The following is an 18,432-nucleotide window of genomic DNA, read 5'->3' as shown; positions in this document are numbered from 1 at the left end:
TTCTTATCTGGTGCTTATTAATGTGACGTGGCTCTATTTTTGGTAAGATTAGGTGGTGATCACTCTTTGTCTTGACAAATTGCGAGACTGCCAAGTAAGATTGATGTGCACTCTGTGAAATAGCACCTCAACCACTTTTCCTCTTTCAGTACATTTCCATGATGCATCAGGAGTTTGTATTTTAATATTCTAGTAATTATTATTACTCCTAAGCACTGCAAAAATTTAGAAAATTCTTGATGTTATCTATACACAAATAACAGTCTTTAATTCTAAGAACAAATTCAGATCTACATCTCATTGGTTTTTAAACAGACTATCAAAGAAATCTGTGCTCCATTTCCACACAAAGTTATGCTTTTCCTAAGTTTTAAGCCTTTTGTCCATCTTTATGTGTGATAACTTCCATACACATTGCTCCATTGGTTACTACATAGTCTCTTTCTTTTTGTTTCATCAAGACCATTCCATTCCTGTATTACATCACCCTCTAACTTATGGGTTCACATATTTTCATTTTTGACTGGACTGTCTTATAGCTTATGTAACCTTGACATATTTGAGCATGTGGTACACATGAAAACATCAGCTGCACTAATCGCTTCCTGGAAAAGTGGCTACCTCCTCATCTGCCTTAGCCATTACCTTCAACTAACCACATTGGACAAAACACATGACTGATTTTTTCATCTGTAAATTTACAAGCTGGAGGCATCTCTGCACCTCTACTCTGAGCTGCGCACACCTGTCAATTCTTGCATGTGCTGCATGGCCCACCTTCAGCTGCATAAAATGTACACTCATACACACTTCTGTACACAGGATAGAGAGCAGCTGTCACTGCCATTTAGGGTAAAAGTGGTACTACATGCTGCCAGGTTGGCGTCTTCTACTCAGTGGCTCATGTATTTAGAAGAGGGATAGGAATGCTGCAAATGCCAGTGGCGGAGCAGAGGAGAAATAAACTCAATCTATTTTCACTAATTTAATAGAAGAAGCAAAATTATTGTTGGAAAACTACAAAGGTTTTTCAAATAGCCATTGAGTATTTGTTTTACAAGTTTTCTCCCAGATAAATGTCATTGTTGTTTGCATTTCTTGTTCACTGACAGAGAGTGGAAAGAATATATGTTAGTTACAAATATCACTTAAATGTTGCTGATTGTATAATGTGTGTGCATGTGCTGTATCTGTGAATAAATTATGTTATAAGCTAATGCCAGTTATTGTTTTATAGTTGACAGGAATGGAGCACAACTTACTGTAAGTCCAGCAGAGTATTTGAAAATTGACATGAACCACAAAATTATTAAAAACATAACATTGCCATCCTATGATGACAGTTACTATTTCAAGACGTACAAGGTATGAGACAATATTTTAAATAATATTAATCCAGAAACAAATTTTACAGATTTCTCCACATAGTTTCATGTTTTAGGTAGTAATCTGATACTTAACATATTTATTTAAATTCTGTTTCTATTACGATATATACTCACTCGTACTTGCCTTTAGTGGCTTGTATGACTGTAGGATGTACAACAAAATTTCTGTCTTATTTTTCCTATAGTCCACCTTTGTTTCCTTAGCAGATTTCCTACTCTTTTCTTCTTTTCCCCTTCCACTCTTTTTCCAATCAAGATTTTCCATATTCACAGTTATTTGCCTGTCTTCTACATCACTATGAAGACACTTTGCAGATGATGAAGAAATTGATGAAATGTATGATGAGATAAAAGAAATTATCCAGGTAGTGAAGGGAGATGAAAATTTGATAGACATGGGTGACTGGAATTCGAGAGTAGGAAAAAGGAGAGAAGGAAATTTAGTGAGTGAAAACGGATTGGGAGTAAGAAATGAAAGAGGAAGCTGTCTGGTAGAATTAGGCATAGAGTATAACTTAATCTTAAACACTTGGTTCAAGAATCATAAAAGAAGGTTGTATACATGGAAGAATCCTGGAGATACTAGAAGGTATCAGATAAATTATATAATGGTAAGACAGAGATTTAGGAACTAGGTTTTAAATTGTAAGACATTTACAGGGGCAGATGTGAACTCTGACCACAATCTATTGGTTATGAACTGTAGATTAAAACTGAAGAAACTGCAAAAAGGTGAGAATTTAAGGAGATGGGACCTGGATAAACTGAAAGAACCAGAGGTTGTAGAGAGTTTGAGGGAGAGCATAAGGGAACAATTGGCAGGAATGGGGAAAGAAATACACTAGAAGAAGAATGGGTAGATCTGAGGGATGAAGTAGTGAAGGCAGCAGAGGATCAAGTAGGTAAAAAGACGAGGGCTGGTAGAAATCCTTGGGTAACAGAAGAAATATTGAATTTAATTGATGAAAGGAGAAAATATAAAAGTGCAGTAAATGAAGAGGGCAAAAAGGAATACAAATGTCTCAAAAATGAGATCGACTGGATGTCCAAAATGGCTAAGCAGGGAAGGCTAGAGGACAAATGTGAGGATATAGAGGCTTATCTCACTATGGGTAAGATAGATACTGCCTACAGGAAAATTAAAGAGACCTTCGGAGAAAAGGGAACCACTTGTATAACTATCAAGAGCTCAGATGGAAACCCAGTTCTAAGCAAAGAAGGGAAAGCAGAAAGTTGGAAGGAGTATGTAGAGGGTCTATACAAGAGCGATGTACTTGAGGACAATATTATGAAAATGGAAGAGAATGTAGATGAAAATGAAATGGGAGATACAATACTGCATGAAGAGTTTGACAGAGCACTGAAAGACCTGAGTCGAAACAAGGCCCCGGGAGTAGACAACATTCCATTAGAACTACTGACGGCCTTGGGAGAGCCAGTCATGACAAAACTCTACCATCTGGTGAGCAAGATGTATGAGACAGGCGAAATACCCTCAGACTTCAAGAAGAATATAATAATTCCAATCCCAAAGAAAGCAGGTGTTGACAGATGTGAAAATTACCAAACTATCAGTTTAATAAGCCACAGCTGCAAAATACTAACACGAATTCCTTACAGACGAACGGAAAAAACTGGTAGAAGCTGACCTCGGGGAAGATCAGTTTGGATTCTGTAGAAATATTGGAACACGTGAGGCAATACTGACCTTATGACTTATCTTAGAAGAAAGATTAAAGAAAGGCAAACCTACATTTCTAGCATTTGTAGACTTAGAGAAAGCTTTTGACAATGTTGACTGGAATACTCTCTTTCTAATTCTAAAGGTGGCAGGGGTAAAATACAGGGAGCGAAAGGCTATTTACAATTTGTACAGAAACCGGATGGCAGTTATAAGAGTCGAGGGGCATGAAAGGGAAGCAGTGGTTGGGAAGGGAGTGACACAGGGTTGTAGCCTCTCCCCATTGTTATTCAATCCATATACTGAGCAAGCAGTGAACAAAAAAAATTTTGGAGCAGATATTAAAATCCATGGAGAAGAAATAAAAACTTTGAGGTTGCCAATGACATTGTAATTCTGTTAGAAACAGCAAAGGACTTGGAAGAGCAGTTGAACGGAATGGACAGTGTCTTGAAAGGAGGATATAAGATGAACATCAACAAAAGCAAAATGAGGATAATGGAATTTAGTTGAATTAAGTCAGGTGATGCTGAGGGAATTAGATTAGAAAATGAGACACTTAAAGTAGTAAAGAAGTTTTGGTATTTGGGGAGCAAAATAACTGATGATGGTTAAAGTAGAGAAGATATAAATTGTAGACTGGCAATGGCAAGGAAAGCATTTCTGAAGAAGAGGAATTTGTTAACATCAAGTATAGATTGAAGCGTCAGGAAGTCGTTTCTGAAAGTTTTTGTGTGGAGTATAGCCATATATGGAAGTGATACATGGATGATAAATAGTTTGGACAAGAAGAGAATAGAAGATTTTGAAATGTGGCGTTACAGAAGAATGCTGAAGATTAGACAGGTAGATCACATAACTAATGAGGAGGTATTGAATAGGATTGGGGAGAAGAGAAGTTTGTGGCACAACTTGACAAGAAGAAAGGATTGGTTGGTTGGACATGTTCTGAGGTATCAAGGGATCACAAATTTAGCATTGGAGGACAGTGTGGAGGGTAAATATCGTAGAGGGAGATCAAGAGATGAATACACTAACCAGATTCAGAAGGATGTAGGTTGCAGTAAGTACTAGGAGATGAAGAAGCTTGCGCAGTATAGAGTAGCATGGAGAGCTGCATCAAACCAGTCTCATGACTGAAGACCACAACAACAACATGAAGACACTACTCTCCTTCATGGTATTAAGTATGAATTCTATATATTTTAAAGAAATATAGTCTTAGACAAAAGCACAAAGTTAAGGTGACACCCATGCTAGTTGGATACAATTCTGCATTGTTGCCTAATGAACATAATACGGGCATACAAAATATCTTACCAGCTTTGTGTTTGGGTGGAAGAATTCATAGCTAACAGAGCACAGCATGTCACACAGCGGCTTGATGCTTGGTGGACAGATTAGCAGCTGACTCTCAACATTAACATATGTAACATATCACATGTAAATAGGTAGAGAAACCCATTATGATTACATGATGGCCAAACGACCACGGGAAGCTCTTTGTTTACTATAGGAGAAGATGTATACTGAGATATTTAAAATGACCATATAAAAAATATCACAAGAAAGGAAGTTGACCAGCTAAGACTCATTGGGAGAATCACTAGGAAGTATAGCTCATGAATGAAGCAACCAGCTTATAAAACACTAAATTTTTTATTTATTTATTTTTAATTTTCAGTGCTTATTCCTCAGGTCAGTAAGTAAGTTTGTATGCAAGGATGTGATGTTCCCAACATAAATTTTATTAATTGTACATCATTTACATATCATTAATTTATATACATATTATTTGCATTAATTTACACACAATTTGTTTTTCACTTCACATCAAGATAAAAAGAGATCTAGCTATGAGTTTCAGTATGTAAGTAATGGATTACATGTGCAATGATCTTGATTGTATAGTAGTATATGTTGTAGTACGAGGGTGCTTTGAAAAGTTCTCGGCACCACGAGAGGTCAGTGCTAGCACAATGAATCATTCACCTTATAATCATTGGACTGTTACCTGTCATGTCAGTGCCCTTGGAAGAGATCTGAGGCAGTGACATGGCTCTGCTGCTGTTCCCGTGTAGTGATTTGCGAAGATGGAAAAAACTGATATTCGAGCCGTGATTAAGAACTTCATAAAGAAAGGTATGAAATCAAAGGACATTCATTCCAATTTCCAGAATATACTGGGGGACTGCTCCTTCATATTCAACTGTTGCCAAGTGGACAAATGAATTTAAATTTGGTTGGGAGAGCTTAGATAATGATCTGTGCAGTGGTCAGCCAAGATGTGTCACTACTCCTGAAATCGTTGCAAAATTGCACAAAGTGGTCAAGAAGGATTGGTGATTGAAAGTGTGTGAAATTGCTCACATTTGCCAGATGTCATCTGAAAGGGTGTATCACATTTTAACTGAAAAATTGGGAATGAAACAATTATCTGCAAGATGGGTACCACGACTCTTGATCTGCACACATACACATGTGCGATCGCCATGGCAAAATTACACAAACTAAGGTATGAATTGTTGCCACACCTGCCTCAAAACCCCATATGGCTTCGTCAGACTTCCGTCTCTTCCCAAAACTGAAAATTTTTCTAAGTGGATGAAGATTCACTTCAAGTGAAAAACTGATAGCCGGAGTTGACAACTATTTTGCAGGCCTGGAGGAAACTCATTTTCGAGATGGGATCAAGGCACTGGAACATCGTTGAACCAAGTGCATTAATCTACAAGGAGGCTACATTGAAAAATAAAAAATGTAGCGATGTAAGTACTTTTTTTGTGTCATGTTCCGAGAACTTTTCAAATTACCTTCATACATAAAATGTTCAGTATAACATACACAGTTAGCACACGAACAGAAAATAAAAAGAGGTGAAAATTGCCTATCTGGCTCTATTAAAAACTCTTCTAGAGAATGAAAAGTGTTTTCAAGCAAAAGTGAGATGATGATTTTTTGCTACTATAGTTTACCCTTTTCTATAGTAGAGACAAATTTTTCATATCACAGTGTAGGTCACATTTTAGTGTTATGACTGTGATAGGTTTAATTTGTTTGTTGATGGGAAGGATTGCCAATTTATGAAATCATGGTTGAACAGATGAATTATGAGATGTGTTCAGTACCCTCAGTTGTTTAATACAACTATGGCAAGAGTACTTTTTATTCTTTTATTTATTCATTAGTCCTTAAGACAGTTTTCAAGCTGTATAAGGCTCCATCACAATTCCGTACACATATGTTGTATGTTTTTGAAATACAGGTTGTATTGCACAGTATGCAGTTGGATAATTTAATAATTACAGTTGGTTAAATTTTGTTACACTACCTCTACAAAGTTGTTCCATACACACACTTAAGAATAATAAGAATGGAAGCTGTTTGTTTATAATTAAATTGTTAGTTCACTTAAGTCACTATTTAAAAATTCATCAACAGTATAGAAAGTATTTCCCTTCAGTCAGGATTCTATAAAATTTCAGAATTTATTAGCATCTAACTTCCTCATCTCATTTGGTAATTTGTCAAAAAGAGACCTTCCTGCATGCAGAATGATTTTTTTGATTTTTTTTAAGTTTAGTCCAGGAAATATTCAGAGTTCCTGTTCCTTGTTCTGTAAGAGTGAATGTTCAATCATGTGTCATGTTTAGCCCAATTGTTATTGGTGTGCACAATGGTGTGAAATATGTGTAGACTTGGGACAGTCATTATTTTGTTGTCAATGAAATACATTTTGCATGGATTATTGGCTCTTAGACCATACATGCATCTAATAGCTTTTTTTCGCCAAATAAAAACTCTTCAGGCTCCAGCAGAGTTACCCCACATCATTATTCCATAGTTTATGTGTGTGTGTGGAAAAAGGTGTAGTAGGCACGGATTAGCTGTTTTGTACTAACAGGTTTTTAATTTGCTAATAAGGTACCATACTTGGGATAGTTTGCTGCATAAATTATCTGTGTGTGTGTTCCAGTTCAATGGTGTGTCGAGATGGATTCCTACTAATTTGATTGAGTCTTTGCCATGGCAGTCATTACCTTTTTGGGAGAACACTGTTCTCTCAGTTTTGCTACTGTTTAATTTTAATTCATTTGCCTTAAACCAGTGAGATGCCTTGTCCATCATAAGTGTTTTCATTTCATCCATAGTACTTTTGTCATTATGTAAAGTAATAAATGTGGTATCGTCTTCACACATTACTATGGTAGCAGGCTAAGCAAATCATTAACATAAGTGATGAACAAAAATAGCCCAAGCACCATACCATGGGGTACTTCTCTTATAAAGTTCAGAAAGCTTGACTTTTTATTTGAATCAGTTGGTATCATTTGCTTTGCATTGGGAAGTATGAGGGTGAGTCAAATGAAAACCTTAAATATTTTTTAAAATATTATTTATTTTGCAGAAGTTGTACAAAGCTGTATCACTTTTCAACATAATCCCCCCCACATCAAATGCAAGTCCTCCAGCGCTTACAAGGTACATAAATTCCTTTAGAAAAAAATTGTTTTGGTAGTCTACGCAACCACTCATGCACCACATTGCGTACCTCTTCATCAGAACGAAATTTCTTTCGTCCCATTGCGTCTTTGAGTGGTCCAGACATAGGGAAATCACTTGGGGCAAGGTCTAGTGAGTATGTTGGATGAGGAAGACACTCAAAATGCAGGTCTGTGATTGTTGCAACTGTTATACCGGCAGTGTGGGGCCTTGCAGTGTCATGTTGCAAAAGGACACCTGGTTACAGCAATCCACGTTGCTTTCATTTGATTGCAGGCCGCAGATGATTTTTTAGGAGACCTGTGTATAATGCACTGGGGACAGTGGTCCCTCTAGGCATAGAATGCTCCAAAATGATGCCTTTTTTGTCCCAAAAGAGAGTCAGCACAACCTTCCCTGCTGATGATTCTGTTCGAAACTTCTACAGTTTTGTTGATGAGGAATGGTGCCACTCCTTGCTCACTCTCTTCATTTCCAGTTGGTGGAAGTGAACCCAGGTTTCATTCCCAGTAGTGATTCTTGCAAGGAAGCCATCACCTTCTCGTTCAAAGTGCTGAAGAAGTTCTTCACAAGCATTAACACATTGTTCTCTCATTTCAGGAGTCAGCTGCCATAGCACCCATCTTGCAGACACTTTTTGTGAAATTGAAGCACATCATGCACAGTGTGGTGTGCTGACCCATGACTAATCTGTAAACATGCTGCAATGTCATTCAGTGTCACTTGGTGGTTTTCCTCCACTATGGCTTCAACTGCTACAATGTTCTGTGGAGTCACAACTCGTTGTGCCTGACCTGGACGAGGAGCATCTTCCACTAAAGTCACGCCATTTGCGAACTTTCTATTCCATTCATAGACTTGTTGCTGTGACAAACATGCATCACCATACAGAACCTTCATTCATCAATGAATTTCAGTAGGTTTAACACCTTCACTACGCAAAAACCGAATAACAGAATGCTGTTCTTCCTTGGTGCAAGTCGCAAGTGGGGTGGCCAACTTTATACTGATACTGCGGCGGTATGTGTGCATCTGCACTATGCTGCCACCTACAGGCTATTCTGCACACTGTTTGTAGCATGTTTACAAACTTATAGGATAACGGTGTGAAATTTCGATTTGTTATTACAAATTTAAGGTTTTCATTTGACTCACCATCATATGATCTAATAATGTCAGCCTCTTATCAGGTATCCCATACTGTCTGAGTTTATTTACAAGAATATTGTGTGATATTGTGTCAAAGACCTTCTATTAGATCAACCATTGTGGTATATGTCTGCTTGTGTCTGTGTATGTGTGGTTGGATATGGGAGTGTGTGCGAGTGTATACCTGTCCTTTTTTCCCCCTAAGGTAAGTCTTTCCGCTCCCGGGATTGGAATGACTCCTTACCCTCTCCCTTAAAACCCACATCCTTTCGTCTTTCCCTCTCCTTCCCTCTTTCCTGATGAGGCAACAGTTTGTTGTGAAAGCTTGAATTTTGTGTGTATGTTTGTGTTTGTTTGTGTGTCTGTCGACCTGCCAGCACTTTCATTTGGTAAGTCACATCATCTTTGTTTTTAGATATATTTTTCCTACGTGGAATGTTTCCCTCTATTATATATATATATATATATATATATATATATATATATATATATATATGATTAATGGAAAGTCTCATATAAAGATGTGAAACAAATACTAACAAAGAGATAGAGGGGCTGGCCAGTACTTACCTCAGCTCAGTACAGCCGATAGATACACAAAAAACAGAACCGAAAATTTACGTTCCTAGCTTTCGGAACAAATGTTCCTTCATCAGGGAGGAGAGAGGGGAAAGAAAGGGAAGAAGGGAAAGTGGATTCAGTTACTCATAACCCAGGTCGTGAAGCAACAGGGAAAGGAAAACAGGGAGGGTAGCAAGGATGGAGGCATGGTTGTCAGAGGGAAGCCAAAGATATTCTACTGTAAGTACTGTGCCAGCTTCAAACCAAAGAGGATGCATACAGAAGTAAAGAGGTATACAGTATAAAGATAAAAACAACTATGTAGGATGAATTTCAGGAATTCCTCACATCCAGTGTTGCCTCCCAGTCCTTCTTGAAGAACATCCCGACAACCCCCAACATCACCCCAGCTGAATCCTGTGCCATTAAGGAGCTGAAAACAGACCGCTCTATTGTCATCCTCCCGGCGGATAAAGGCTCCACAACTGTGGTACTTGACCGTGTGGAGTATGTGGCAGAAGGACTGTGTCAACTCTCTGACACTTCAACCTACAAAGCTGTTACCCAGGATCCCATTCCCTCCATCCAGACTGAGCTGCAGAAAATCCTAAAAATCCAAGGTCCCTCACAAGGCCTCACAACGGCTTCCATAGACTTACTCACTCCACCTGAGCCCCATACTCCTACCTTCTACCTATTACCCAAAATCCACAAAGAGAACCATCCTGGCCGTCCCATTGTGGCAGGCTTCAAAGCCCCAACAGAACGTATCTCAGCTCTGGTAGACCAACACCTCCAACCTATCACCTGCACACTCCCATCCTACATCAAAGACACAAACCACTTCCTAGAACGCCTCAAATCCATTCCCACTCCTCTCCCACCTGAAACCTTTCTTGTCACCATAGATGCTACATCCCTTTACACAAACATCCCACATACCAATGGTCTCTCTGCCCTTGAGCACCACCTCTCCCAACGCCCACCCGAAGATCTTCCAAAAACCTCGTTCCTTATCACACTTACCAACTTCATCCTAACCCATAATTACTTCACTCTTGAAGGCCAGACCTACAAACAAATCAGGGGAACGGCCATGGGAACCAGGATGGCTCCGTCCTATGCTAACCTCTTCATGGGCCGCATGGAGGAGGCTTTCCTGAAGACCCAACAGCTGCTTCCCCTGGCCTGGTATAGGTTTATAGATGACATCTTTGTGGTCTGGACTCATGGTGAAGAAACACTCCTTAATTTCCTCCATAACCTCAACTCCTTTTCGAATCTGAATTTCACCTGGTCCTTCTCCAAAACCCAAGCCACCTTCCTGGATGTTGACCTTCATCTTGTTGAAGCTCACATCCACACTTCTGTCCATATCAAACCCACAAGCAAACAACAGTACCTTCACTTTGATAGCTGCCATCCATTCCACATCAAACGTTCCCTCCCCTACAGCCTAGGTATTCGTGGCAAACGTATCTGCTCCAGTGATGAATCCCTCAACAATTACACCAATAACCTGACCAGTGCTTTCCTCTCCCGCAACTATCCTGCAGACCTTGTCCACAAACAGATCTCCCGAGCAGTACATTCCTCCCCGACCAACAAATATGTTCCTACCCCCAGACCACACAGAAGCATCCCCCTTGTCACCCAATATTATCCTGGCCTCGAATACATCAACAAATTACTCCGCCAGGGATATGACTTTTTCAAGTCAACCCCTGAAATGAGATCATCCCTTGACAAAATTCTCCCCACACCACCCAGAGTTTCCTTTCGTCACCCCCCTAACCTCCGTAACATCCTTGTTAAACCCCACAATATTCCCAGACTACCTTCTCTACCCAACGGTTCCTACCCCTGTAACCGACCCCGCTGCAAAACCTGCCCCATGCATCCCCCCACAACCACCTACTCCAGCCCCGCTAATGGTAAAACATACACAATTCAAGGCAGGGCCACGTGTGAAACTACACATGTCATTTATCAGCTGACATGCCTGCACTGCACAGCCTTTTACATCGGTATGAGTAACTGAATCCACTTTCCCTTCTTCCCTTTATATATATATATATATATATATATATATATATATATATATATATATATATATATATATATATATAGAGGGAAACATTCCACGTAGGAAAAATATATCTAAAAAGAAAGATGATGTGACTTACCAAATGAAAGTACTGGCAGGTTGACAGACACACAAACAAACACAAACATACACACAAAATTCAAGCTTTCGCAACAAGCTGTTGCCCCATCAGTAAAGAGGGAAGGAGAGGGAAAGACGAAAGGATGTGGGTTTTAAGGGAGAGGGTAAGGAGTCATTCCAATTCCGGGAGTGGAAAGACTTATCTTAGGAGGAAAAAAGGGAATATTGTAGGGTTTAACAAGGATGTTATGGAGGTTAGGGGGGCGACGAAAGGAAACTCTGGGTGCTGTGGGAAGAATTTTGTCAAGGGATGATCTCATTTCAGGGGTTGACTTGAAAAAGTCATATCCCTGGCGGAGTAATTTGTTGATGTATTCGAGGCCAGGATAATATTGGGTGACAAGGGGGATGCTTCTGTGTGGTCTGGGGGTAGGAACATATTTGTTGGTCGGGGAGGAATGTACTGCTCGGGAGATCTGTTTGTGGACAAGGTCTGCAGGATAGTTGCGGGAGAGGAAAGCACTGGTCAGGTTATTGGTGTAATTGTTGAAGGATTCATCACTGGAGCAGATACGTTTGCCACGAATACCTAGGCTGTAGGGGAGGGAACGTTTGATGTGGAATGGATGGCAGCTATCAAAGTGAAGGTACTGTTGTTTGCTTGTGGGTTTGATATGGACAGAAGTGTGGATGTGAGCTTCAACAAGATGAAGGTCAACATCCAGGAAGGTGGCTTGGGTTTTGGAGAAGGACCAGGTGAAATTCAGATTCGAAAAGGAGTTGAGGTTATGGAGGAAATTAAGGAGTGTTTCTTCACCATGAGTCCAGACCACAAAGATGTCATCTATAAACCTATACCAGGCCAGGGGAAGCAGCTGTTGGGTCTTCAGGAAAGCCTCCTCCATGCGGCCCATGAAGAGGTTAGCATAGGACGGAGCCATCCTGGTTCCCATGGCCGTTCCCCTGATTTGTTTGTAGGTCTGGCCTTCAAGAGTGAAGTAATTATGGGTTAGGATGAAGTTGGTAAGTGTGATAAGGAACGAGGTTTTTTGGAAGATCTTCGGGTGGGCATTGGGAGAGGTGGTGCTCAAGGGCAGAGAGACCATTGGTATGTGGGATGTTTGTGTAAAGGGATGTAGCATCTATGGTGACAAGAAAGGTTTCAGGTGGGAGAGGAGTGGGAATGGATTTGAGGCGTTCTAGGAAGTGGTTTGTGTCTTTGATGTAGGATGGGAGTGTGCGGGTGATAGGTTGGAGGTGTTGGTCTACCAGAGCTGAGATACGTTCTGTTGGGGCTTTGAAGCCTGCCACAATGGGACGGCCAGGATGGTTCTCTTTGTGGATTTTGGGTAATAGGTAGAAGGTAGGAGTACGGGGCTCAGGTGGAGTGAGTAAGTCTATGGAAGCCGTTGTGAGGCCTTGTGAGTGACCTTGGATTTTTAGGATTTTCTGCAACTCAGTCTGGATGGAGGGAATGGGATCCTGGGTAACAGCTTTGTAGGTTGAGGTGTCGGAGAGTTGACGCAGTCCTTCTGCCACATACTCCACATGGTCAAGCACCACAGTTGTGGAGCCTTTATCTGCCGGGAGGATGACAATAGAGCGGTCTGTTTTCAGCTCCTTAATGGCACGGGATTCAGCTGGGGTGATGTTGGGGGTTGTCGGGATGTTCTTCAAGAAGGACTGGGAGGCAACACTGGATGTGAGGAATTCCTGAAATTCATCCTACATAGTTGTGTTTATCTTTATACTGTATACCTCTTTACTTCTGTATGCATCCTCTTTGGTTTGAAGCTGGCACAGTACTTACAGTAGAATATCTTTGGCTTCCCTCTGACAACCATGCCTCCATCCTTGCTACCCTCCCTGTTTTCCTTTCCCTGTTGCTTCACGACCTGGGTTATGAGTAACTGAATCCACTTTCCCTTCTTCCCTTTCTTTCCCCTCTCTCCTCCCTGATGAAAGAACATTTGTTCCGAAAGCTAGGAACGTAAATTTTCGGTTCTGTTTTTTGTGTATCTATCGGCTGTACTGAGCTGAGGTAAGTACTGGCCAGCCCCTCTATCTCTTTGTTAGTATTTGTTTCACATCTTTATATGAGATTTTCCATTAATCATATATATATATATATATATATATATATATATATAAAAACAAAGATGATGTGACTTACCGAGCGAAAGTGCTGGCAGGTCGATAGACACACAAACAAACACAAACACACACACAAAATTCAAGCTTTCGCAACAAACTGTTGCCTCATCAGGAAAGAGGGAAGGAGAGGGAAAGACGAGAGGATGTGGGTTTTAAGGGAGAGGGTAAGGAGTCATTCCAATCCCGTGAGTGGAAAGACTTACCTTAGGGGCAAAAAAGTACGGGTATACACTCGCACACACACACATATCCATCCACACATATACAGACACAAAGATGATGTGACTTACCGAACGAAAGTGCTGGCAGGTCGATAGACACACAAAGAAACACAAACACACACACAAAATTTCGAGCTTTCGCAACCCCCGATTGTTTCGTCAAGAAAAAGGGAAGGAGAGGGAAAGATGAAAGGATGTGGGTTTTAAGGGAGAGGGTAAGAAGTCATTCCAATCCCAGGAGCAGAAAGACTTACCTTAGGGGGCAAAAAGGACAGGTATACACTCACACACACACACCTATCCATCCACACATATACAGACACAAGCAGACATATTTAAAGACAAAGAGTTTGGGCAGAGATGTCAGTCGAGGTGGAAGTGCAGAGGCAAAGATGTTATCGAATGGCAGGTGAGGTATGAGTGGCGGCAACTTGAAATTAGCAGCGATTGAGGCCTGATGGATAACGAGAAGAGAGGATATATTGAAGGGCAAGTTCCCATCTCCGGAGTTCGAATATGTTGGTGTTAGTGGGAAGTATCCAGATAACCCGGACGGTGTAACACAGTGCCAAGATGTGCTGGCTGTGCACCAAGGCATGTTTAGCCACAGGGTGATCCTCATTACCAACAAACACTGTCTGCCTGTGTCCATTCATGCGAATGGACAGTTTGTTGCTGTCATTCCCACATAGAAAGCATCACAGTGTAGGAAGGTCAGTTGGTAAATCACTTGGGTGCTTTCAGACGTGGCTCTACCTTTGATCGTGTACAACTTCCGGGTTACAGGACTGGAGTAGGTGGTGGCGGGAGGGTGCATGGGACTGGTTTTACACTGGGGGCGGTTACAAGGGTAGGAGCCAGAGGGTAGGGAAGGTGGTTTGGGGATTTCATAGGGATGAACCAAGAAGTTACGAAGGTTAGGTGGACGGCGGAAAGACACTCTTGGTGGAGTGGGGAGGATATCATGAAGGATGGATCTCATTTCGGGTTAGGATTTGAGGAAGTCGTATCCTTGCTGGAGAGCCACATTCAGAGTCTGATCCAGTCCCGGGAAGTATCCTGTCACAAGTGGGGCACTTTTGGGGTTCTTCTGTGAGAGGTTCTGGGTTTGAGGGGATGAGGAAGCGGCTCTCATTATTTGCTTCTGTACCAGGTCGGGAGGGTAGTTGCGGGATGCGAAAGCTGTTTTGAGGTTGTTGGTGTAATGGTTCAGGGATTCAGGACTGGAGCAGATTCGTTTGCCACGAAGGCCTAGGCTGTAGGGAAGGGACCGTTTGATATGGAATGGGTGGCAGCTGTCGTAATGGAGGTACTGTTGCTTGTTGGTGGGTTTGATGTGGACGGATGTGTGAAGCTGGCCATTGGACAGATGGAGGTCAATGTCAAGGAAAGTGGCATGGGATTTGGAGTAGGACCAGGTGAATCTGATGGAACCAAAGGAGTTGAGGTTGGAGAGGAAATTCTGGAGTTCTTCTTCACTAGTTGGAAGTGCCGTAATAGTCTTCAGCTTTTGAGTTACTGAGTTTTGCTACTACACCTACTATTTCCTTAGGGGAGACAGATTTCCATTCAAACTCACCATTACTGTGGTGGTTGGTTTCAAAGTCTGCACCCAGTATGGCAACTAAGGTTGGTTCAATGTCTTTATTGGCTACTGTCTCATCATTATCATTGTATTTCCCTTAATTAAAGCTCAGGTTAAGTTGATCTGGGCTAATAGGAATAGGTAGTTTCTTTTAGAGATACCGGATTCTTCTTTTTCTATCTGAGTTTCGCCCCTCATGCAGTCTTTCTTTCATGACTGACAATCTTGCCATGCAGCAGGACACTTCACTGCTATGGTAGCTGATTATCAGTGCAGAACAATAGCTGCTCATTGTGAGGCTTGTGCTGAGAGTGTTTCACCAGTCTTTGACGTCCCTTATAGCATCCACTTCAATTGTTGCTCTGTGCCCAGGCTGTGAGGGTCTGGCCACATGGCAATGCACCTGATGCTGGTGCTTTCATGACACTGCAAGATGTCCATACTGCACCATTTTAATGGCTGACATACAACTTCCGAGGGCATTGTATTTTCATGTCATGCTCTTGTGCAGACTACAGATTTCATCTTGTGTATCTAAGTGCAGATATCATAAGTGCAGATATCATGTGGTGGATACTGGCATGAGCCAATGATTTCTCTGACTCTGCTGTTTCTACATGTACATTTTGAAATTGAAGCCATTTGTGTTACACCAGAACATGTAAACCTACCCTTTATATGTTTGCAGCTCCACATGTTAATTAGTTCAATAAAGTAAGGAACCTTCCTACACCATGTTATTTGTTTCAAGGAAATAAGGAACCTGTCCTAACTGTAATATTACTTTAGTTTTATACATACTGTTGTCAGATAAAATTTCATAGCATGACCCTAGCAGTATTTTTAATTTATACAGGTAAGGAGTGTACCAATTAGTTATGTGTCCTTTCCTGTTTCATTTGAACAGGTCCTCTGGGTATTTAAAGTAGGACAGCATTCATTAAAGGTGGCTACTATAGCATGTATGAAATTTTCATATGCTTCACAAGAGGAGTGATACCTGTTGAGAATGGAACTCCAGTCAGTACCCTTCAGAACATATCTGAGATTTGTTATGTGTATGTTGTTGTTGTTGTGGTCTTCAGTCCTGAGACTGGTTTGATGCAGCACTCCATGCTACTCTATTCTGTGCAAGCTTCTTCATCTCCCAGTACCTACTGCAACTTACATCATTCTGAATCTGCTTAGTGTATTGATCTCTTGGTCTCCCTCTACAATTTTTACCCTCCACGCTGCCCTCCAATGCTAAATTTGTGATCCCTTGATGCCTCAAAACATGTCCTACCAACCGGTCCCTTCTTCTAGTCAAGTTGTGCCACAAACTTCTCTTCTCCCCAATCCTATTCAATACCTCCTCATCAGTTACGTGATCTACCCACCTTATCTTCAGCATTCTTCTGTAGCACCACATTTCGAAAGCTTCTATTCTCTTCTTGTCCACACTATTTATTGTCCATGTTTCACTTCCATACATGGCTACACTCCATACAAATACTTTCAGAAACGACTTCCTGACACTTAAATCTATACTCGATGTTAACAAATTTCTCTTCTTCAGAAACAATTTCCTTGCCATTGCCAGTCTACATTTTATATCCTCTCTACTTCGACCATCATCAGTTATTTTACTTCCTAAATAGCAAAACTCCTTTACTACTTTAAGTGTCTCATTTCCTAATCTAATCCCCTCAGCATCACCCGATTTAATTTGACTACATTCCATTATCCTCGTTTTGCTTTTGTTGATGTTCATCTTATATCCTTTCAAGACACTGTCCATTCCGTTCAACTGCTCTTCCAAGTCCTTTGCTGTCTCTGACAGAATTACAATGTCATCGGCGAACCTCAAAGTTTTTACTTCTTCTCCATGAATTTTAATACCTACTCTGAATGTTTCTTTTGTTTCCTTTACTGCTTGCTCAATATACAGTTTGAATAACATTGGGGAGAGGCTACAACCCAGTCTCACTCCTTTCCCAACCACTGCTTCCCTTTCATGCCCCTCCACTCTTGTAACTGCCATCTGGTTTCTGTACAAATTGTAAATAGCCTTTCGCTCTTTGTATTTTACCCCTGCCACCTTCAGAATTTGAAAGAGAGTATTCCAGTTAACGTTGTCAAAAGCTTTCTCTAAGTCTACAAATGCTAGAAACGTAGGTTTGCCTTTTCTTAATCTTTCTTCTAAGATAAGTTGTAAAGTTAGTATTGCCTCACGTGTTCCAACATTTCTACGGAATCCAAACTGATTTTCCCCGAGGTCAGCATCTACCAGTTTTTCCATTCGTCTGTAAAGAATTCGCATTAGTATTTTGCAGCTGTGACTTATTAAACTGATAGTTCGGTAATTTTCAGATCTGTCAACACCTGCTTTCTTTGGGATTGGAATTATTATATTCTTCTTGAAGTCTGAGGGTATTTCGCCTGTTTCATACATCTTCCTCACCAGATGGTAGAGTTTTGTCATGACTGGCTCTCCCAAGGCCATCAGTAGTTCTAATGGAATGTTGTCTACTCCTGGGGCCTTGTTTCGACTCAGGTCTTTCAGTGCTCTGTCAAACTCTTCACGCAGTATCTTATTTCCCATTTCATCTTCATCTACATCCTCTTCCATTTCCATAATATTGTCCTCAAGTACTTCACCCTTGTATAGACCTCTACATACTCCTTCCACCTTTCTGCTTTCCCTTCTTTGCTTAGAACTGGGTTTCCATCTGAGCTCTTGATGTTCATGCAAGTGGTTCTCTTATCTCCAAAGGTCTCTTTAATTTTCCTGTAGGCAGTATCTATCTTACCCCTAGTGAGACAAGTCTCTGCATCCTTACATTTGTCCTCTAGCCATCCCTGCTTAGCCATTTTGCACTTCCTGTCGATCTCATTTTTGAGACATTTGTATTCCTTTTTGCCTGCTTCATTTACTGCATTTTTATATTTTCTCCTTTCATCAATTAAATTCAATATTTCTTCTGTTACCCAAGGATTTCTATTAGCCCTCGTCTTTTTACCTACTTGATCCTCTGCTGCCT

General features: G+C 40.8%; 1 protein-coding gene across 1 annotated transcript in view; it reads left to right on the top strand.

Annotated features, from left to right (window-relative positions):
• Positions 1-18,432, top strand: part of LOC126204155 (xanthine dehydrogenase-like) — a 316,025-nt gene that overhangs the window by 137,247 nt on the left and 160,346 nt on the right. The window contains 1 exon segment of the mRNA XM_049938563.1: positions 1,274-1,365. Within this exon segment, the coding sequence (XP_049794520.1) occupies positions 1,274-1,365 (92 nt within the window).

The sequence above is a fragment of the Schistocerca nitens genome, chromosome 9, assembly GCF_023898315.1.
Source record: "Schistocerca nitens isolate TAMUIC-IGC-003100 chromosome 9, iqSchNite1.1, whole genome shotgun sequence".
Taxonomy (NCBI): domain Eukaryota; kingdom Metazoa; phylum Arthropoda; class Insecta; order Orthoptera; family Acrididae; genus Schistocerca; species Schistocerca nitens.
Note: the sequence above shows the minus strand (reverse complement) of the source record. Positions and strands in the feature narration are given on the sequence as shown.